The sequence below is a fragment of the Osmerus eperlanus genome, chromosome 16 (assembly GCF_963692335.1).
Source record: "Osmerus eperlanus chromosome 16, fOsmEpe2.1, whole genome shotgun sequence".
Taxonomy (NCBI): Eukaryota; Metazoa; Chordata; class Actinopteri; order Osmeriformes; family Osmeridae; genus Osmerus; species Osmerus eperlanus.
Window position 1 is genome coordinate 15554475 of NC_085033.1, and position 22500 is coordinate 15576974.

The following is a 22500-nucleotide window of genomic DNA, read 5'->3' on the forward strand; positions in this document are numbered from 1 at the left end:
CCTAACCAGGGTTAGGGTTAGAACACGGCTGCAGGAGTGCTACCCCTACACATCCAGGCACTGAAAGCAGGTCCTTAACCCCAGATTATCATCTCACATTCCTTTAATCGTTACCCCTCAACCCCATATTTTAACCCCACAACCCATCATCATAATCTCTCAACTCCAGATTATAAAACCACAACCCTACATTATTTACATTTAGTCATTTAGCAGACGCTCTTATCCAGAGCGACTTACAGTAAGTACAGGGACATTCCCCCCGAGGCAAGTAGGGTGAAGTGTCTTGCCCAAGGACACAACGTCATTTGACACAGCCGGGAATCGAACCTACAACCTTCTGATTAATAGCCCGACTCCCTTAACTGCTCAGCCATCTGACCCCCATGTATACACATTATAATGCACAACCATGGATTATTATCCCTCAACCCTATATTCTAATCCCTCAACCCTATCTTCTAATCCCTCAACCCTATATTCTAATCCCTCAACCCTAGATTGTAATCCCAGCAAGAGAAGGAACCACAGTCAGATGCTGGATCTCAATCTGCTGTGTGTCGACGTTGTACAAACACAGAGAGCACCACCTGTTCATTTACACACGCACACACACACACACACACACACACACACACACGCACACGCACACACACACACACACACACACACACACACACACAGGCAGAGGGTCCAGAGTCTTACTGAGCTGTAGAGGAAGCCCTCTCCGTTCATGCCGATGTAGAGTCCTGCCTTCACACCCTGGATGGCCACCACTCTCAGCCCCACGGGGATCAGGTTAAACATAGCTGCAGGGGAGGGGGAGGAGGTGGAGGGGAGGAGGAGGGGAGGAGGAGGGGGGGTGGGGAGGAGGGGGGAGGAAGAGGGGAGGAGGAGGAGGGGGGGAGGAGGGGGGGTGGGGAGGAGGGGGGAGGAAGAGGGGAGGAGGAGGAGGGGGGGAGGAGGGGGGGTGGGGGGGGGTGGGGAGGAGGGTGGGTGGGGAGGAGGGTTGGAGGGGAGGAGGAGGAGGGAGGAGGGGGGAGGAGGGGGGAGAGCAAGAGGGAGAGGAGGAGAGGGTAGATGGGGAGCAGGGGAGAGAAGGAGAGGGGTTAATAGACTAGGATGATGTCCAGGTGAAGGCTGTGTGTGTGTTCTGGTCCAGGATCAGATGCTGGGAGCTGACATGGCGACTGAAGGGGGGGTTTGAGCAAGGGGGAGTGGGGAGGTTTCCACATAATGTAACAGCGTCACTGTGTTCAGGCTGTATTGGCCAGGCTGTACTCTCAAGACTGGTCTCCAGGCTGGTCTCCAGGCTGGTCTGTAGGCTGGTCTTTAGGCTGGTCTCCAGGCTGGTCTGTAGGCTGGTCTTTAGGCTGGTCTCCAGGCTGGTCTCTCAGGGATGATGCAAACAGATGGAGCCAACAGGCAGGGGAGAAGTGTCGACACCAATATCACACATCAGCAGATCTCATTTCACTCAATACAGGAGGTATCGACCTGCTGTTTCCTGCTCTCCCTCCCCATCCTCTCTCTCCTCCTCAACTCTCTCTACCTCTCTCTACCTCTATCTCTCTCTATCTCTCTCTCCACCTCTCTCCCTCTCTCTACCTCTCTTTCGCTCTATCTCTCTCTCTACCTCTCTTTCTATCTGTACCTCTCTCTCTCTACCTCTCCCTCTCTCCACCTCTCTATCTCTCTCCCTCCCTACTTCTCTCTCAGTGAGATTAGAGCAGCAATTAGAGCAGGTAAATACAGCCGGCAATTACCTAGCAACAATCACCTAACAACAATCATGGATGGGAATAAATATGGTAGGTGGAATTAAACATGATAGGTGGGATTAAACACGAGATTAAACAAAATATGTGAGATTAAACATGAGATTAAGCACGATAGGTGAGATTAAACATGAGATTAAATATGATAGGTAAGATTAAACATGAGATTAAACACGATAGGTGAGATTAAACATGAGATGTAAACGGGAGATGGAGGCGGGGCAGTGATGGATAGGGCAGGATGTTTCAAGGTTCTGGTAACTGTAACACTTACAGGCTGAGCAGAAATGAGAAAATGCAATACATCATAACCTATCACCGTCCCAGAGGACACTCTCACACACACACACACACACACACTCTCACACACACTCACACACACACACTATCACACACTCACACACACACTATCACACACACACACTCACACACACACTCTCACACACACACACACACACTCACACACACACTATCACACACACACACTTGTTTGTGAGGAGACCAGTTAAGGTCTCAGTTGATTGGCTAACAACGTTACAGCGGACTACGTTATTGGTCCACAGATCCTCTGAAGGATCCCATTGGTCTACAGGTCACCTACGGACGATAAATTATTCCCGCTGTTGCTGTATTGGTGTCACAGGTTGTGGGGGTGTGGTGGGGTGATCAGTTATTTTGCTAATTAATAGGCACCCAGCGAGGGGCTACAACAGCATGCTGTCCATACTGCCCTGCTACTCTGTCTGAATACAGCATGCTGTCCATACTGCCCTGCTACTCTGTCTGATTACAGCATGCTGTCCATACTGCCCTGCCACTCTGTCTGAATACAGCATGCTGTCCATACTGCCCTGCCACTCTGTCTGAATACAGCATGCTGTCCATACTGCCCTGCTACTCTGTCTAGAGATCAATCTCTCTCTCTCCAACCATCACTCGCTCTCTCCACCTCTCTATGTCTTTCTCCATCAATCTCTTTCTTCATCTCACTCTCTTCATCTCTACATCCACCTTTCTCTGTCCACCTCCCTCTCCACCACTGCATCTCTCTCCATCTATCTATCCATCTCTCCACCTCTCTCTATCCCTCTCTCTCTCTCTCCCTCTCTCTCTCTCTCTCTCTCTCTCTCTCTCTCTCTCTCTCTCTCTCTCTCTGTCTCTCTCTTCCCATCTTGTCATCCTCAGTTTTCATCTGTTTGAGTGGAGAATGATTCACGCTACAAAGGGAGAGATGAAAAATATATTTTTAGTTTCTATTTCCTGAATTATTTACAGCTGCCCCTCTCGGCGTCAGAGACTAGCTTAGTGCTTGAGATGTTCTCCAACAGGGATATGAGAGGGTTCTAGTGGTGGAACACTGAGAGTTCTACTGGTCAGAGAGAGACACTGGACTGTGTGTGTGTTTTGTAAGAGCTAAATTGATTCTGATTGATTCGACTCCAAAGCGTGCCATAATATCTTTCCATGGGTAACATCATGACCAGGGGTCACACACATACACACACACAGAGGCAGTGGCAGTTCTGATAGGGGTCTATCAAAGCTGTCGTCTATCAAAGCTGTCGTCTACACGCACACACACACACAGCTGGGGGGTCTGATAGAGATCTATCAAAGCTGTCCTCTACTGCTGTTCTGCTGTCCTAGTCACATCACACACCTGACATCACACACTGTCACACACCGTCACACCTGGACCCTGTGAAACATCCATCAGACCAACAGACCTCACCTCAGGAGAACCTTGAGACCTGGGTCCAAGGTTCTCCAGGGATCTCCAGGGTTCTTCAGGCAGATGTTCCCAGTGAAGCGTGGGTTCATACCAGATGTTTCTAAGTTTGAACGGAGACTGATATGATGTGTCATTGCTTACCTTCCCTGGACCTGCTCTGCACCCTAACCAGCATAATGAATGAGGTGTCTGCCACACACACACCCTCACTCACACACACATCCACACACAAACTCACCCACACACACATCCACACACACGCTCACTCACACACACATCCACACACACGCTCACTCACACACACATCCACACACACACACTCACACACACACACATCCACACACACACATCCACACACACGCACGGCACAGTGGGGCAGAATTAAACACTGCTTCACCTCGTGTTCCTCAGCTGTTTAGTCACGCTAACATTGTTAATGAAAATCCCTTCCACTCTTGCTGTTAATGAGTTCATTAAACCTGTGATGTCTCACACAACCCTACCTAACGACCAGGAACAACCAGCCCTACAATAACAAGGTCTCTCTTCCACAATGTCACAGTGTACATCCAATCATAACATCACCTTTCCATGTTATGTCTGTGCACACATCTCTCTAAGTTGATTAAGTTCGTCAGCTTCATCATCAGCATTATTCAACCACACCAGAGATGACACCAGGCCACCCTGGAAAAGTGAAGAGATGACTCACGGCTTGAATGTTGCATGCTGGGATTGAACTGCTAGCAAGTAAAGCGATGACTCATGATAAGAACACTGGTGGTGTTTGAATCTCAAGTCAGCCCAACAGGTTCAGTCCTTCCAGGCATCCCAGAGCGTTGAGCATCAGGCTTGTATGAGCCAGAGCGTTGAGCATCAGGCTTGTATGACCCAGAGCGTTGAGCATCAGGCTTGTATGACCCAGAGCGTTGAGCATCAGGCTTGTATGAGCCAGAGCGTTGAGCATCAGGCTTGTATGACCCAGAGCGTTGAGCATCAGGCTTGTATGAGCCAGAGCGTTGAGCATCAGGCTTGTATGACCCAGAGCGTTGAGCATCAGGCTTGTATGACCCAGAGCGTTGAGCATCAGGCTTGTATGACCCAGAGCGTTGAGCATCAGGCTTGTATGACCCAGAGCGTTGAGCATCAGGCTTGTATGACCCAGAGCGTTGAGCATCAGGCTTGTATGACCCAGAGCGTTGAGCATCAGGCTTGTATGAGCCAGAGCGTTGAGCATCAGGCTTGTATGAGCCAGAGCGTTGAGCATCAGGCTTGTATGAGCCAGAGCGTTGAGCATCAGGCTTGTATGAGCCAGAGCGTTGAGCATCAGGCTTGTATGAGCCAGAGCGTTGAGCATCAGGCTTGTATGAGCCAGAGCGTTGAGCATCAGGCTTGTATGAGCCAGAGCGTTGAGCATCAGGCTTGTATGACCCAGAGCGTTTAGCATCAGGCTTGTATGAGCCAGAGCGTTGAGCATCAGGCTTGTATGAGCCAGAGCGTTGAGCATCAGGCTTGTATGAGCCAGAGCGTTGAGCATCAGGCTTGTATGAGCCAGAGCGTTGAGCATCAGGCTTGTATGACCCAGAGCGTTGAGCATCAGGCTTGTATGACCCAGAGCGTTGAGCATCAGGCTTGTATGACCCAGAGCGTTTAGCATCAGGCTTGTATGACCCAGAGCGTTGAGCATCAGGCTTGTATGACCCAGAGCGTTGAGCATCAGGCTTGTATGACCCAGAGCGTTGAGCATCAGGCTTGTATGACCCAGAGCGTTGAGCATCAGGCTTGTATGACCCAGAGCGTTGAGCATCAGGCTTGTATGACCCAGAGCGTTGAGCATCAGGCTTGTATGAGCCAGAGCGTTGAGCATCAGGCTTGTATGACCCAGAGCGTTGAGCATCAGGCTTGTATGAGCCAGAGCGTTGAGCATCAGGCTTGTATGAGCCAGAGCGTTGAGCATCAGGCTTGTATGACCCAGAGCGTTGAGCATCAGGCTTGTATGACCCAGAGCGTTGAGCATCAGGCTTGTATGAGCCAGAGCGTTGAGCATCAGGCTTGTATGACCCAGAGCGTTGAGCATCAGGCTTGTATGAGCCAGAGCGTTGAGCATCAGGCTTGTATGACCCAGAGCGTTGAGCATCAGGCTTGTATGAGCCAGAGCGTTGAGCATCAGGCTTGTATGAGCCAGAGCGTTGAGCATCAGGCTTGTATGACCCAGAGCGTTGAGCATCAGGCTTGTATGAGCCAGAGCGTTGAGCATCAGGCTTGTATGAGCCAGAGCGTTGAGCATCAGGCTTGTATGAGCCAGAGCGTTGAGCATCAGGCTTGTATGACCCAGAGCGTTGAGCATCAGGCTTGTATGAGCCAGAGCGTTGAGCATCAGGCTTGTATGACCCAGAGCGTTTAGCATCAGGCTTGTATGACCCAGAGCGTTGAGCATCAGGCTTGTATGACCCAGAGCGTTGAGCATCAGGCTTGTATGACCCAGAGCGTTGAGCATCAGGCTTGTATGACCCAGAGCGTTGAGCATCAGGCTTGTATGACCCAGAGCGTTGAGCATCAGGCTTGTATGACCCAGAGCGTTGAGCATCAGGCTTGTATGAGCCAGAGCGTTGAGCATCAGGCTTGTATGACCCAGAGCGTTGAGCATCAGGCTTGTATGAGCCAGAGCGTTGAGCATCAGGCTTGTATGAGCCAGAGCGTTGAGCATCAGGCTTGTATGACCCAGAGCGTTGAGCATCAGGCTTGTATGAGCCAGAGCGTTGAGCATCAGGCTTGTATGAGCCAGAGCGTTGAGCATCAGGCTTGTATGAGCCAGAGCGTTGAGCATCAGGCTTGTATGAGCCAGAGCGTTGAGCATCAGGCTTGTATGAGCCAGAGCGTTGAGCATCAGGCTTGTATGAGCCAGAGCGTTGAGCATCAGGCTTGTATGAGCCAGAGCGTTGAGCATCAGGCTTGTATGAGCCCAGCCAGGTGGACACTGCCCTTCTCACCGCCGGTGATGTCATGAGAGCTGCAGGTCCTCTTCACTGCCTGCCCAACTGCATGATGGGAAACGACCAGCTGATAGGGGAGTTGAAACCGTCCGGCTTCGGGACAGGTTTATGATTCCTCCCCTCGTCCAGATTCAGAGGTAGGTGAGAAGGGGCTCATCAAGGTCACATGTTGTTTGGAGATGTAGTGAACAATGCTGCATTCTGGGAGTTGTAGTGTACTCGCTGTAGTTGTTGGGAGTTGTAATGTACAGTACACTGTTGCATTGTGGGAGTTGTAGTATGTTACTCACTAATTGCTAAGCTGCTGGGTACAGTGTTGCATGATGTAAGTTGTAGTGGGTTAATCATTAGTTACTGAAAGCTGTTGTGTACAGTGTTGCATTCTGGGAGTTGTAGTTACTAGTTAGTGCGAGCTGTTGTGTACAGTGTTACATGCGGGGAGTTGTAGTTACTCACTGGTGTCTGTGTTATCGTCCTTGCTGCCATCGATGGTCCCGTCTGCCTGCATCTGGAGGTAATATCCCTGCTGGCTGAACAGTCTGGTGACTATACCCTTCAGCTGAGGCTCTGCAACACAAGACCCACACACCCCACACCCACCACCAAGTCAGACCACACCCCCTGGCAGAACACCACACCCACCACCAAGTCAGACCACACCCACTGGCAGAACACCACACCCCTTCAGCAACAGGCCACATCCCCTCAGCAACAGACCACACCCCCTCAGCAACAGGCCACACCCCCTCAGCAACAGCCTTCACACCCCTGATTACTTCCTGTCCGTCGACCTGGCGCACAGGGAGGACAGGTACGGTAAGGTGGGACCAGATGTGGACACTTCCTCTGGAGAGCGCCCCCAGCTGGAGGTGGGTGGAACTACAGTCACTAGTATGAGAGGGTTGATGTACAGTGAGACGGTCTTTGTTGTGAAATAAACTCAGACAGGGTGATAAAACGCCTCAACGCAAAGAGCCTCTCTGTACATAATTCTGCTTAGTACACGGCTACTGTAAAGAAATTAAGAATTTGACACAAATATGAGATATGAGAATGATTTTATTGATTAAAACAAATTTTGATTGCTTCCTCTACAAAAACTGTTAGGTCAAAACTGCGTCTATAGCAAGGTCTGTTGTTCAGAGACCAACAGATTGTAGAATGCTGTAATTGACCAATCAGAATCCAGTCTTCATCAAAGCCGTGTAATAATAACTTAGAATATATGAAGGAGCAGGGCTGTCCAAACCTGATCCTGGAGATATACCCTCTGCTAGGTGTCTCTTCTGGAGATATACCCTCTGCTAGGTGTCTCTTCTGGAGATATACCCTCTGCTAGGTGTCTCTTCTGGAGATATACCCTCTGCTAGGTGTCTCTTCTGGAGATATACCCTCTGCTAGGTGTCTCTTCTGGAGATATACCCTCTGCTAGGTGTCTCTTCTGGAGATATACCCTCTGCTAGGTGTCTCTTCTGGAGATATACCCTCTGCTAGGTGTCTCTTCTGGAGATATACCCTCTGCTAGGTGTCTCTTCTGGAGATATACCCTCTGCTAGGTGTCTCTTCTGGAGATATACCCTCTGCTAGGTGTCTCTCCAGGGGCAGATCAGACAGGGACTATAGGGAGTCTATGAAGTTTTAAATGGGACAGGAGACTGGGAAGGGTGTGATATGTCTGGGCAGGGCCAGGTCAGGGTCAGGGGGTCTGGGCAGGGCCAGGTCAGGGTCAGGGTCAGGGGGTCTGGGCAGGGCCAGGTCAGGGTCAGGGGGTCTGGGCAGGGCCAGGTCAGGGTCAGGGTCAGGGGGTCTGGGCAGGGCCAGGTCAGGGTCAGGGGGTCTGGGCAGGGCCAGGTCAGGGTCAGGGTCAGGGGGTCTGGGCAGGGCCAGGTCAGGGTCAGGGGGTCTGGGCAGGGCAGGGTCAGGGTCAGGGGGGAGCTAACTCGCCACATGACACTTGCTTTTTAAATTTTGTTTAATGTAATTTTTCTGTGTGTCGTTCTGACCTGAGAAGTTCTCCTCAGGCACTCAGGTGTAACTGATGAAACTTTGATCCTGCCGCTGTGGTTTCTAGACAGCAGGACTCTTAAAAAAACTATTTTACTTGTTTTGAATGAACCATGCTAGCAACATTTATTAATCCGTTTTAATTAAGCTTTTAAATTAAGATTTTTGCTCTCATTTTAATATTTTAATTATTTTATTTTACAGGCCATTGGTGTTGGGTGGTTTATACCGCCGAAGGGGAACAACAGCATAATTGTTAATGAGTGTTAATGATTTTGTTTGTTGGATAGAAGTGTATTGTGGAGTAGAGCAGCACTGTATTGATCTCTGTGGGGAAACAGCACTCTGTACACCATGTTGAGTGAGGAACAAACCAGGCTGCAGTCTCTGGGATGCACAGCTGGGGGGGGCAGGGGCGGGGGCAGGGGGCAGGGTATTAGGGTTGGGGGCGTGTGGAAGGTTGGGAAGGTTGGGTGTTCAGACTGGTTCAAACTGGTGCGCTCTTTTGAAAACTGGACCAGACTTCTGACAATTAGGCCTGATCAAAACTGAACCGGGTTAGTTATAACTGGACCAAACCATTGAAAACTGGACTACACTCTGAATTTTTCGACAAGCACCAGTCAAGAGTGGATGGTACCAATGCAAACTGGACCAACACAGACTTTCAGGAGGAAATAAGGGATTAGGAAGTTACCATGGAAATTATATCTAGCCTGGGGCTAAATAGTGTGTGTGTGTGGGGGGGGGGGGGGGGCTGTGCCCAGGGCTAGGCTGTGAGCAGGGGCTGTGAGCAGGGGCTGTGTAAGGTGGAGTTTGGAGGAATGCTTCTCTAACCCTCTGATCCAGGATCTGAGAGCTCTTCACACTCATGCTGAAGGATCCTTTGATTGGTGGATTGAGGGTTTTAACAGCCATCTGGAGATAAAGGGAATCGATGTCCAAATCTCTCCTTGTCTTGGACTGTGGGTGTCTGGGCTTTGAGAAAGACTGCAGTCCAGGATTTTCTGAATGGACAGACAGGATATCAACTCACGCAGGAAACCAAAATGTTCCAGGTGACCCGGATAGGAAACCAAGGTTGTACGTTATCCAAAGCAGTGTACATAGGGTGATTTGAACCGGGGACCTCTTGGTATGTAACAAAACGCTCCACCACTAAGCAATAACATAACTTCAACATTTAAATATTTTTTGTCTCTGAACATGCCAGATTTGGTTGTGAGGGATGGAGAGGTGTGTGAGTGTGGTCAAGGTAGGGGTCAGGGTGTGGGGGCGTGTCTCCAGGGAGGGGTCATGGTGTGGGGGCGTGTCTCCAGGGAGGGGTCATGGTGTGGGGGCGTGTCTCCAGGGAGGGGTCAGGGTGTGGGGGCGTGTCTCTAGGGAGGGGTCATGGTGTGGGGGCGTGTCTCCAGGGAGGGGTCATGGTGTGGGGGCGTGTCTCCAGGGAGGGGTCATGGTGTGGGGGCGTGTCTCCAGGGAGGGGTCAGGGTGTGGGGGCGTGTCTCCAGGGAGGGGTCAGGGTGTGGGGGCGTGTCTCTAGGGAGGGGTCATGGTGTGGGGGCGTGTCTCCAGGGAGGGGTCATGGTGTGGGGGCGTGTCTCCAGGGAGGGGTCAGGGTGTGGGGGCGTGTCTCTAGGGAGGGGTCATGGTGTGGGGGCGTGTCTCCAGGGAGGGGTCAGGGTGTGGGGGCGTGTCTCCAGGGAGGGGTCTGGGTGTGGGGGCGTGTCTCCAGGGAGGGGTCAGGGTGTGGGGGCGTGTCTCCAGGGAGGGGTCAGGGTGTGGGGGCGTGTCTCCAGGGAGGGGTCAGGGTGTGGGGGCGTGTCTCCAGGGAGGGGTCATGGTGTGGGGGCGTGTCTCCAGGGAGGGGTCAGGGTGTGGGGGCGTGTCTCTAGGGAGGGGTCATGGTGTGGGGGCGTGTCTCCAGGGAGGGGTCAGGGTGTGGGGGCGTGTCTCCAGGGAGGGGTCAGGGTGTGGGGGCGTGTCTCCAGGACAGCTGGCACCTCCCCTTGCTCCGTCTCTCATCAACAACCTTCATTAAATTAGCAGTGACTGGAAAGTCTGCATCAGAACATCATTAGAGTAATCCTCTCTGCCTTTGTGCTTGTGCTTGGCAAACAGCACCGTCCTTGGATGAATCCGGAAGGTTCTCCAGAGACTCTTTGCTTCCTTTGTTTTGGGCGGACTAATGTCGCCTCTAGTCAGGAGGAGCAGCAGGAGACTGTGGATGTGCTTCGATGGTGGCTTTGATGGTCTCACAGAGAACATCCAGGCAACACGCCTTGGAACCTTGGAACCTTGGAACCTTGGAACCTTGGAACCTTGGAATTTACAACTCTGGAATCTGAATTGTGGAATCTGAGTTGTGAAGGGGTTCAGTGGAATGCTGAGGGGAGAGTTGTGTTGCCTGTATCAGCCTCCCCCACTGACCTCACATCACTCTACTGTACATCACCACCACCATCAATCCTCCAGTCATTCTGCCTGCAGGGGCCTGGCCATCAATCCTATCGGCCACATCCATCACCACCTGGGAGGGCTGGGAGTGGGGGTGGAGCTGGGGCTGGGCTGGGGGTGGGGATGGGGCTGGGGAGAGGGGTGAGGGGTGATGGTGGTGGTGATGGAGGTCTGGAGGGAAGTGGACCTACTAAATCACAGCAGTTAACTGCATCTCTATAAACACAGTTTGAACGTGAGCTTAGTGTTCTCTGACAGCCCAGAGAAGATGATATCATCTGTGTGTGTGTGTGTGTGTGTGTGTGAGTGTGTGTGTGACACAGAGGAGCAGGTAACATTGACAGGTGTTGGTATGACCATGGAATGCTGAATGATCACCTTCACTGATACAGTCCACAGTGGTCACGCATGGTACACACACACACTATACGTCACACACACAAACACACACACACAAAAAGCAGTACTCCACATGTTAAACAGCACGCACTGAGACACTGGAGGAGCCCAACCAGAACGAGAATAAAAACAGATCAAACACACATGGAACAGAGACCAGCTCAGGGAGAGGGAGAGAGAAGGAGGTGGAGGGAGGGAGGGCACCAGCTAAAAGACAGAGAGGAGAGAGAGAGAGAGACAGAGAGAGAGAGAGAGAGAGAGAGAGAGAGAGAGAGAGAGAGAGAGAGAGAGAGAGAGAGAGAGAGAGAGGCCTGGACGAGTCACTGTTGTCTCTTCCAGTAGAAACCAGGAAAAGAGGAGAAGACATCAGATCAAAGCACAGTGTGGAAACAGAGCAGCAGGAAGTGACATAATCGGACACAGGAAGCACCCACAATCCGCCCCAAACCCCCCCCCCTCCACCTATCTTCCTCCCCAACAACAACCATTCCTCCTCTCTTTCTCCCCCTCCCCCCCTCCCTCCCTCCCTCCATCCCCCCCTCCCTCCATCCCCCCCTCCACCCTCCTTCCCTCCATCCTCCCCTCCTTCCCTCCCCTCCCCCTGCAGTGGGCGTCAACATGGGCGCGAGATGGTGGTGGTGGAGACGAAGGAGACAGCACACAGATGGAGGCTGGACTACTGACCTAGCCTGCAGCCCTTACGGGGGACCAGGGGAGCGCTGGAGGGCGCGTCTTACGGGGACAGAAGGAAAAACAAGCTTTTAGCAGACACACTCTCCCACACACGCTCTGCTGGCAGAATGGCATGTACATCAGAACATTACAGGGCTAGGTTGACCTGCTGGGTGAGGGTGAGGGGCACTGACTGACTGACTGACTGACTGACTGACTGACTGGCTGGCTGGCTGGTTGGTTGGCTGGCAGTCTACCTGCTTGCCTGTCTGCCCTATGCCTGCTTACATGTCTGTCTGTCTGCCTGCGTCTGTCTGTCTGCCTGCTGCCTGACACTCACACTCTTACACATTCCATAAAAACTCTGTCATACACACACACGCCATACAAACTCTGTCATACACACACGCCCTACACACTCTTACACACTCCATACACACCCTGTCATACACACACTCATACACACTCTTACACACCCCATACACACTCTGTCATAGACACTCTCAATACACACTCTTACACACGCCATACACACACCATACATACTCTGCCAAACACACACACCCTACACACTTTTACACACTTACACACTCCATACACCCCTCGCACACATTCCATACACACACCTTATACACACACCTCACACACACACCTCACACACACACCTCACACACAGTCTTCATCTTCTACTGCACTGCGGGGAACTTTGCTTCTGTCTCTTTCTGCTTCTCTGTTCAATTATTTAAACCTTCAACTTGGCAGAAGAAGAGGACACGTAAAAATAGCAGGGTGGAATTTATGTAAATATATTCATATTAATTGCTGTCATGACAATGTTCAGCCTTTGATTGTATATATGTCTGTGATGGTGCCGGGGTATCCATCCATCACTGGGATTGACAGCAATATAACATTAATATCGGTCACGTCACAACATGTATATAATGTTGGACCCCAGATGCCGCGGGAGGCCCGTGCTGCTGTGTCGTGCGGGTGGATCTCGACAGACAACACGTGAGCCATGGAACAGGTGGAATTTTCGCATCGCTTGCTCCCAGTCGCCGCGGAGAAATTCTATCTTCTCCAGCAGCGTGATACGAAGCCTCTGCGCTAGCGCCTCAGCTCGCTCGCTCGCGGGGCGGGGGAAGGGGGGAGGGGGGGGGACTGACCTGGTCGCCGCCGAACGGGTCTTTTCTTCCCACTGCAGAAACGGACTTTGCTGAAGACCCCTAAGAAATGGCGCTCACATATGGAGCGCGGGTCCTTGCTGGGGCTCGGGCGCCGTTTAGAAGTGGAGACTCTGTCACTGTTCGACTCTCGCGCCTGGCGTTTCTGACGGATCAGGGAGCTGGCGATTGCAGCCATCTCCCCCGCGGGCGAGCCGAACCGACCACAATCCCGGTGCCGTCAGACAGGAGTAGTGCGGCTTCTTTGCGCAAATATATTAGGAAATAAATAAATGTAAAACAACCTTAAATCCCAAACGACTCTAATTTGGTCCAGGATGAGCGTCAGCCAAATGTCATTCTGTTCCCTTTAGAAAATCTACCGCGCGCATCGTTGCTCCGCAGAGAGCCTCCTCCGGGGTAACGACAGCAGGTAGCCGCGAGGTCCTGACAGGCAGCACATCTAACGGACAATGGCTGTTATCTCAAAAAGCATCTGTCGTTACTAAAAGCAACACAAAAAATACAGCAAACCTAGGAACGTTCAACAGTGCAACACGAGTTGGTTCCTCTGCCGAGGGAGCGTGCGCGCGTGCTTCAGGTATTCCAGGTGGACAGCGCCGCCGCGTCTCACAGCGCGCCCGTCCGCGTGGTATGATCCTCGCAGACCGGGGTTGTCCGTGACTGGCTCTCCACAGACAAACGGACACCTGCCCGTCAAACGCGCAGTTGTTTAAATTATTGTGGGGGGGGGGGGGGGGGGGGGGGTCATACAACCTCAGTAAGCGTGGATACGGAGCTTCGACACTTTTAATCCGACATAGAATCCCAAATCACAGGCGACAAAACAGATGACTCGTCGGTAACAAGCCGGTTATCTGATGGCCCTCGCGCTCTTCAGGACTCGTGGCATCTGTGCCCGTGCAGCAGCGCGGTAACCAGCCCCGCCGACCTGCAACGTCTGTGGCCGGTGTATCACGGGGATAAATGCGGTAGCAACATGGTGACGAAGCAGCTAGGTGCAGTTAATAATTATTTTATAGTCTTCACAAAAAAAATTATATAAACCGACCAGAGTCCGGTGCTTTGAGTTTTCTTGTCTGTACGAGCCGACAAACAGCTGTGAATGAGCTTTCTCTCTATCTCCTTCTCGCTCGCTCTTTCTCTCTCACTCTCTCTCTCTCTCGCTCTCCCCCCCCACCCCCCCCCTTTCTGTCTCTCTCTCCTTCTCTCCTTCCCTCTTTATCCCTACGCAATCATACGTGATTGAGGTTTGGATGAGAATTCGCAGGATCTCACAGAGAAAAGGAATAGAAGGGGAAACGATGTGTGTGTGCACATGTGAGTGGCGTAGAGCATGTGTGTGAGGGAGAAAGAGAGGGGAGAGAGGGGAGAGGGGAGAGGGGAGAGAGAGGATAGAGGGGAGAGGAGAGAGGAGAGAGGAGAGGGGGGAGAGGGGAGAGGGGAGAGGGGAGAGAGAGGAGAGAGGAGAGAGGGGAGAGGAGAGAGGAGAAATGAGAGAGGGGAGAAGAGAGGAGAGAGGGGAGAGGGGAGAGAGAGGAGAGAGGAAAGAGGAGAGAGAGAGGAGAGAGACAGGAGAGAGGAGAGAGGAGAGAGGGGAGAGGGGAGAGAGAGGAAAGAGGAAAGAGGAGAGAGGGGAGAGGGGAGAGAGAGAAGAGAGGAAAGAGGAGAGAGAGAGGAGAGAGACAGGAGAGAGGAGAGAGGGGAGAGGGGAGAGGGGAGAGGGGAGAGAGAGGAGAGGAGAGAGGAAAGAGGGGAGAGAGAGCACTAACACTATTGTTTCTTTGAATGTTACAGTCCAAACTTATCAACCAATCAGTTTGACACCCCCCCTCTCATAATTATGTAATATTCAGTCATATTATAATATACCAATTTTTTTATTAAATAATATATTATATATTAACATATCATCTCTATAATGTATATTCATCATTTCAAATGGTCCATAGAAGAATGCTGAGGTAATGTGCTAACATGCTAACAGGCTAGCGTTCCCGTGAGCTATAAGACTGATGGAATCCTGGCACACAACAGGGATTAGACAACACAGCCATCATTAATCGGTTCTCCTGATTGGTTAAAGGGGTTGAGGCCTTAGGCTAACACAAGTTCATGATGATGAGATCTGTCACGAGAAATCACACACACTCACTCTTTCACACAAACACACACACTCACACATACACTCACACACACACACTCAAACACGCACGCACACACAGACACACACTCTCTCTCACACACACACACACACACACACTCACTCACAACACAAAAGGAAAAAGTGATTTGTTGCTTTGTAACACGAATGTGTTGATTCTGATTAATCACAGTGTATCACTGCAGCATGTTTGTGTAAGTGTGTGTTTATGTGTGTGTGTGTGTGTGTGTGTGTGAACTCTTGTGACAGATTCTAATGAGGATTGTCTCTCACTTCGTAACGTTCACAAAATGATCTAGCACACAAACACACTCTTACACACACACTCTCACACAAACACACACTCTCACCACTCCTAGCACAGCGCCAAGTCTTGACCTAAGTTACATTAACTGATGTGTGTGTGTGAGAGAGAGAGAGAGAGAGAGAGAGAGAGAGAGAGAGAGAGAGAATGAATGTTAGTGTGTGAGAGAGAGAGAGAGAGTGAGTGATTGTGTGTGTGTGAGAGAGAGAGAGAGAATGAATGTTAGTGTGAGAGAGAGAGAGAGAGAGAGAATGAGGGGAGGAGAGAGTGGAGGGTGTGTCTGTGCCCTGGGCCAGAAACACACGCAGGTCTGCTACTCTCCTGTCCTCTCCTGACCCCTGCTGGTCAGTGTGCAGTACTGCATCTTCGACTGATTTCAGCACAGGAGAGATCTGATCCCCGCTCTGCTACTACAATTACAAAGACAGGTAGCCCTCTCCTAGAATGAATGAGTTAATGAATAAATGAAGTTGGGACTGGTGAGTGTAGTTCCACCAGACGCCCCCCTGCTGCACCAGCGCCCTGCTGCCACCAGGGGGCCCAGGTCATTTACATTTAGTCATTTAGCAGACGCTCTTATCCAGAGCGACTTACAGTAAGTACAGGGACATTCCCCCCGAAGCAAGTAGGGTGAAGTGCCTTGCCCAAGGACACAACGTCAGTTGGCATGACCGGGAATCGAACTGGAAACCTTCGGATTACTAGCCCGACTCACTCACCGCTCAGCCACCTGACTCCCTACCACAGACATCCTGATGGCCACCCAGAAGAAAAACAGTCAGACACATGCAATACCCCTGATTGTAGAACATTCATGCCAAGAAATCCCAAGGTTGTTTGCGTGTGTGTGTGTGCGTGTGTGTGTGTTTGCGTGTGTGTGCGTGTGTGTGTGCGTGTGTGTGAATGCCACTAACACCACGGACTATCCTTGTTCTGGCCCTGGATGTCCACCTACCCAGCCAGCTGGTCAGCCAGTCAACCAGGCAGTCAACCATCCAGCCATTCAGCCAGCCAGCCAGCCATTCAGCCCGCTAGTTAGTCAACCAGCCAGCCAGTCAGCCAGCCAGGCAAGTAGACAGGTAGACAGGTAGACAGACAGGCAGATAGACCGGTAGGTAGACAGGTAGGTAGACAGGTAGACAAATAGACAGACAGGCAGGTAGACAGGTGGAGAGGCAGGCAGATAGACAGACAGGTAGACAGGCAGTTAGGTAGACAGGCAGGTAGACAAGTAGACAGGTAGGTAGACAGGCAGGCAGGTAGAAAGGCAGGGAGAAAGGCAGGGAGACAGGCAGGTAGACAGGCAGGCAGGCAAGCAGGCAGGCAGGGAGACAGGCTGCTCCTAGAGGGGCTGGTTTGGTCCCTGTGAGCAGGCTGGTTTGGTCCCGGGTCCCTCGGGCCGCCTGGGCTTAATGAAGCAGCTAATTGTCTCAGTCCTGAATTAGACTGCAGAGTTAGAACTGGTTCTGTTCCCGCTGCCGATCTGCTGCCTCTCTCACCACGACCTCTTCTACTGACAAGCACCTCTGTGAGGGAGTGTGTGTGTGTGTGTGTATTTATGCTCCAGTATGTGTGTTCCAGTGAGTGCGTGTGTCAAAGCAAATGTTTCTGTGTTTATTTGCACTTTCCCAAGAACTACTCCCCAATCCAAACAATACTACAGCTTCATTCTAAGTGTTTGTGTCAAACTTTCTAGAATTTCTGTCTAAAAATCTCAAATGTGATTGTCTAAAAAGGAATTTCGCAAAGTGGGTTCATAAATCTAATCTGGGTCGCGGACCATGGTGCTAACTGTCCGACAGTAGCGCGGCTGTGGCGCTGTCCGTGGTGCTGACAAGAGCAGCTATGTTCGTGGGGGGTTGAAAGCGACGCCACGTTAAAAACGGGGCCCGTCTCTTTTTCTTAGAGGTAACAAAATATGAGTTGTTATCAACACAGCTTGTAACGTAACCATGTCTATATGTGTGAGTGACTTGTCCGGGAATGGACATCTGTGTCCGTACTGTAGTGCAGGGATGACGAGACCCGCGCACTGCCGTCACTGCACCGCGGCTCGAGGCGGCGGCGAGTGACAAAACTCTGGACAACGGTAATACCGCAGACTCCCGAAGACGTTCCTCACACGCTCGGGTGGCCAATGAAATCGTAGCCCCCCTCCCCTCCTCCCACCGACCCCCCTCTTCCACTGCTCGAGAGAGAGAGAGAGAGAGAGAGAGAGAGAGAGAGAGAGAGAGAGAGAGAGAGAGAGAGAGAGAGAGAGAGAGAGAGAGAGAGAGCATGCAAGGGTAGCTGTCTCACCGCTTGTGATTGTGGTCGGCTTCGATCGCTGTCCACAGAAACACTGTAGCATGTGCGCTCCTTTCTGAAGGATGAGCCTCAGAATCCTCATTGATTTGGGTTGGTGGGATCCCTCCTCAATCCGAACTACCGGACACGCTATCACAACAGCGGGAACCCTAGCATAGCGCCGCCGCCGCTACCGCTGCAGTCCCGGCTCCAGTAGAAGCCTCGGAACGTCAGAAGGACACCGTCTAACGGAAAAATGACGCTAGGCATTACGAGACATCTCTAGCGGCTTTTGGTGCCTCTCTTCTCTTCTCGACGGTCATTCGCGTTCACGGCGCTGCTCTCCCCCTCTCCCGGGCAGGCTACGGGTCAGGACGTTAGACTGTGCTAATAAGTGTAGCCTACAGTCTCCGCGTCTTCACTAACGGACGAAACAGGCAGCCAGGGACAGAGAGCGCGAGGAAGACAGAGGGCGAGGTTGAGAGAGAGAGAGAGAGAGAGAGAGAGAGAGAGAGAGAGAGAGGGAGAGAGAGAGAGAGAGAGAGAGAGAGAGAGAGCACTGATGCAAGCGTGCACGCGAAAGTTAAACTGCAGCGGTGAGCGGCTGAAGCGGGAACAGAGAGGTAATGCGGAGCTGTTTGACCGAGAGACACCGGGGGATACAGCTGTTCGGAAGCGTCCACCGGGAGCAAGGAGCGGATAACGTAACATAGCCTACGTCAGCGGCACAGCCGCGCGGTTTAACGACAACGACTCAAAGAGCACGCGGGCATGCCAAGGAGAGAAAGTTTGGCACTCTGACAGGCCGGTTGACAGCCTCCGCCAGACCAGCCGGCCCTACAAGCTCCCAGCTACGAACACAAGCAGAAACCTGCACAGTGTAAACCGCGGCAGGGCTGCAGTGCAAACACTGACGATAACCATAGCGTTAACTTAAAAACAAGACTTAAAAGTCACGTGTCGTGTTTATTTTAAGAACGCCTCCTGGTTAGTCCAGCGGCTTCACAGTCCGCTCGTGTTTCCCCCCAAAACACTGTTCTCAAACACATCTGTGCTCCGGTATGCCGGTAAACGGTACATGCCGTTCAGTTCTCTACCCCCTGAGACCCGTTTCTGGCCCTTTAGAATAGAACTATGACAAGAAAACATGTTGTGACTGTTAATAGCTACTCCCCTCTGGCAGAAGGCTGCGGTCCATCAGGACCAAAACCTCACGCCATAAGAACAGTTTCTTTAAATCTGCTACTGGCCTCTTCAACAAGGCCAAGGACTCCCATTGACATTCATTCACTTATTTAACTATTATAAGTCAATTTAATGGCAATTACAGTATGCACAAGCCACCTTACCTCAGTATCCGATTGCACGAGCACTCACGCTGCTCATTCTTATTCTTATTTTTATATATATTTTATTTTATATTTAAATTGTTGTATTCTTAGATTTTTTAGTTATTAGAAATAGTTAAACTTTTGTACTTTTACTTAATTTAAGATTCGTATATGTTTAGTGTTTTGCACCTCCCTGCCACAGTAAATTCCGTGTTTGTTTAACATACATGGCGAATAAACCGAATTATGATTCTGATTCTGATATGTTTGTTTTAACCAAACGTGTATGTTATATAAAAAAGTAAACATTTATTACTAGACCTGTAGACCACACTATTTCATACTATAGGCCTACTTTATACTAGACTACAATACTTTATACTAGTCTACACTACTTTATATTAGACTACACTAATTCTAATGATTAAGAACAAAACATTAGACTAAAGAAAATATACGGCTCTTTTTTGTCAACAACAACAGACTCGCATGCAAGTGTGACGTCACATAACACACACATTAATCGAGCCTGAGATGAGGGAAATCAGAGATCACCATGACCTGGAAATGACGTTGTTTTAGCTGCTCTGGTCTGTTCTTGCTGTTCAACGTTGTAGTTGAGATGTGATTATTGTTGCACGAAGCCTGGCAGTTGAGATGTGATTATTCTGCCCTGCGCTTGGTAAACACAGACCGCTCCTGTTAGAACTCCCCACTTCTGATCCTTGATCTTCTGCTGCACTGTCTACATAAACTAAAAGTGTAAGCTAAATGAACTAAATGAAACGTAAATGTAGTGGGCCAGTGTTACTGAACGCTGCCGTGCGTACCACCAGCTGCAGTACACAGCTGTGCCTTTAGAGGGCGCCATGCTGCCGCAGGAGCGAGAGACCCAGACAGCAGGATGAAGCGCTCAGGCTTCGACGTCACGCACACGTCAGTATCAGGCTGATGACGGACACTGAAGGGAGCTGAATGAAACAGAATGAAACTGGGCTGGAGGTAAATGTACGAGCTCGACCCGCTGGATGGAAAGTTAGACAGGAAGATAAATCACTAGCTTATGGCATTAAAACAAAACACACACTGAGAGAGAGAGAGAGAGAGAGAGAGAGTGAGAGGGGGGGGGGGGTTCAGAAACACAATGTCTGACTCTTTCTGAGCTCCCCCTCCCACACACACACTAACACACACACACACTAACACACACACACATGGAAACATCAGGGTGGGTGGGAGAGCTATGGAGAGCTGGGGGGAGCTAGGAGGAGATAGGGGAGTTACGGGGAGTGAGGAGGACAGTGGAGAGGAGTAGTTTCTTGTTTACATTCTCTCTCCATCTTTCTTCTTTAATGATATCCTTGATCCCTTCCTTCCTTGACCCTAACCTCTCCTCTCTTCTTCTCATCCCCCCTCTCTCTAAGTGCCCCTCCTGCACAGGAGATATAGGACTGCAGTGGGACAAGCTGCTCTGCATCTCATCCTTCTGGTGAGGTGAGGAACAAGGATGAGGGGATCAAACAGGGCGTAGGTATATACATGTCTGTGTGTGTGTGAGAGAGAGAGAGAGAGAGATAGAGAGAGAGAGAGAGAGAGAGAGAGAGAGAGAGAGAGAGAGAGAGAGAGAGAGAGGAGGACAGGTAGGGAGGGAAGGAGTGATGAGGAAGAGATGAAACAAGGGACAGAGAGACTAAGAGAAGGAGAGGAATCAGAATCAGAAGGGCGAGAAGGGGAGACAAGGAGAGGAGGTCAGGCTAGTCCTCTCGTTACCTGTCTACAGTATTTAGGGGGGAGGGGGCTGGAAGAGAGGGGTGGATGTAGGAGAGGGTGGGGGTAGGAGAGGGTAGGGGTAGGAGAGGGGTGGAGGTAGGAGAGGGTGGAGGTAGGAGAGGGTAGGGGTAGGAGAGGGTGGGGGTAGGAGAGGGTGGGGATAGGAGAGGGGTGGAGGTAGGAGAGGGTGGAGGTAGGAGAGGGTAGGGGTAGGAGAGGGTGGGGATAGGAGAGGGGTGGAGGTAGGAGAGGGTGGAGGTAGGAGAGGGTAGGGGTAGGAGAGGGTGGGGATAGGAGAGGGGTGGAGGTAGGAGAGGGTGGAGGTAGGAGAGGGTAGGGGTAGGAGAGGGTGGGGATAGGAGAGGGGTGGAGGTAGGAGAGGGTGGAGGTAGGAGAGGGTAGGGGTAGGAGAGGGTGGGGATAGGAGAGGGGTGGAGGTAGGACAGGGTGGAGGTAGGACAGGGTGGGGGTAGGAGAGGGTGGAGGTAGGAGAGGGTGGAGGTAGGAGAGGGTGGGGATAGGAGAGGGGTGGAGGTAGGACAGGGTGGAGGTAGGAGAGGGTAGGGGTAGGAGAGGGTGGAGGTAGGAGAGGGTGGAGCTAGGAGAGGGTGGGGATAGGAGAGGGGTGGAGGTAGGACAGGGTGGAGGTAGGAGAGGGTAGGGGTAGGAGAGGGTGGAGGTAGGAGAGGGTGGGGGTAGGAGAGGGGTGGAGGTAGGACAGGGTGGAGGTAGGAGAGGGTAGGGGTAGGACAGGGTGGAGGTAGGACAGGGTGGGGGTAGGAGAGGTGGAGCTAGGAGAGGGTGGGGATAGGAGAGGGGTGGAGGTAGGACAGGGTGGAGGTAGGAGAGGGTAGGGGTAGGAGAGGGTGGAGGTAGGAGAGGGTGGAGGTAGGAGAGGGGTGGAGGTAGGACAGGGTGGAGGTAGGAGAGGGTAGGGGTAGGAGAGGGTGGAGGTAGGAGAGGGTGGGGGTAGGAGAGGGGTAACTACTGACAGGTGAGGCAGGTACACAAGGTCAGGCTTTGCCTACCACAGCATGCGTCATCTGTTTCTAATGGCAGTAAGCACACACACACACCTAACTCTGCTGGGCACAACAACATTCACACACACACACACACCTCAGTCTCTAACCCTGGACACACACACCTCAGTCTCTAACCCTGGACACACACACCTCAGTCTCTAACCCTGGACACACACACCTCAGTCTCTAACCCTGGACACACACTGCACTGACCCTGCATCCTACCATGAGCCTGCAGAACGGAGGAAGTGGATGAGGAAGCTGAACAGGAAGCTGGTGAGTTGTTACAGTTTTTTTCAAATGCTTACACACAAATTCCTTACTTTTCACACAATTTCTGAAACCTGACACTCAAACACCAGAACCACACCTCAAATCTGCAAAACCATATGCACATT

General features: G+C 51.5%; 1 protein-coding gene across 1 annotated transcript in view; it reads right to left on the reverse strand.

Annotated features, from left to right (window-relative positions):
• LOC134036615 (fibroblast growth factor 12-like) overlaps positions 1-14366 on the reverse strand; it is a 17012-nt gene extending 2646 nt beyond the window's left edge. Inside the window, exons 1-4 of the mRNA XM_062481614.1 lie at positions 13205-14366; positions 12048-12095; positions 6960-7070; positions 662-809 (exon numbers count right to left, since the gene is read on the reverse strand). Coding sequence (XP_062337598.1) covers positions 662-809; positions 6960-7070; positions 12048-12095; positions 13205-13400 — 503 coding nt within the window. The 5' untranslated portion in view covers positions 13401-14366. The remainder of the gene's footprint in view (positions 1-661; positions 810-6959; positions 7071-12047; positions 12096-13204) is intronic.
• Between the last annotated feature and the right edge of the window lie 8134 nt (positions 14367-22500).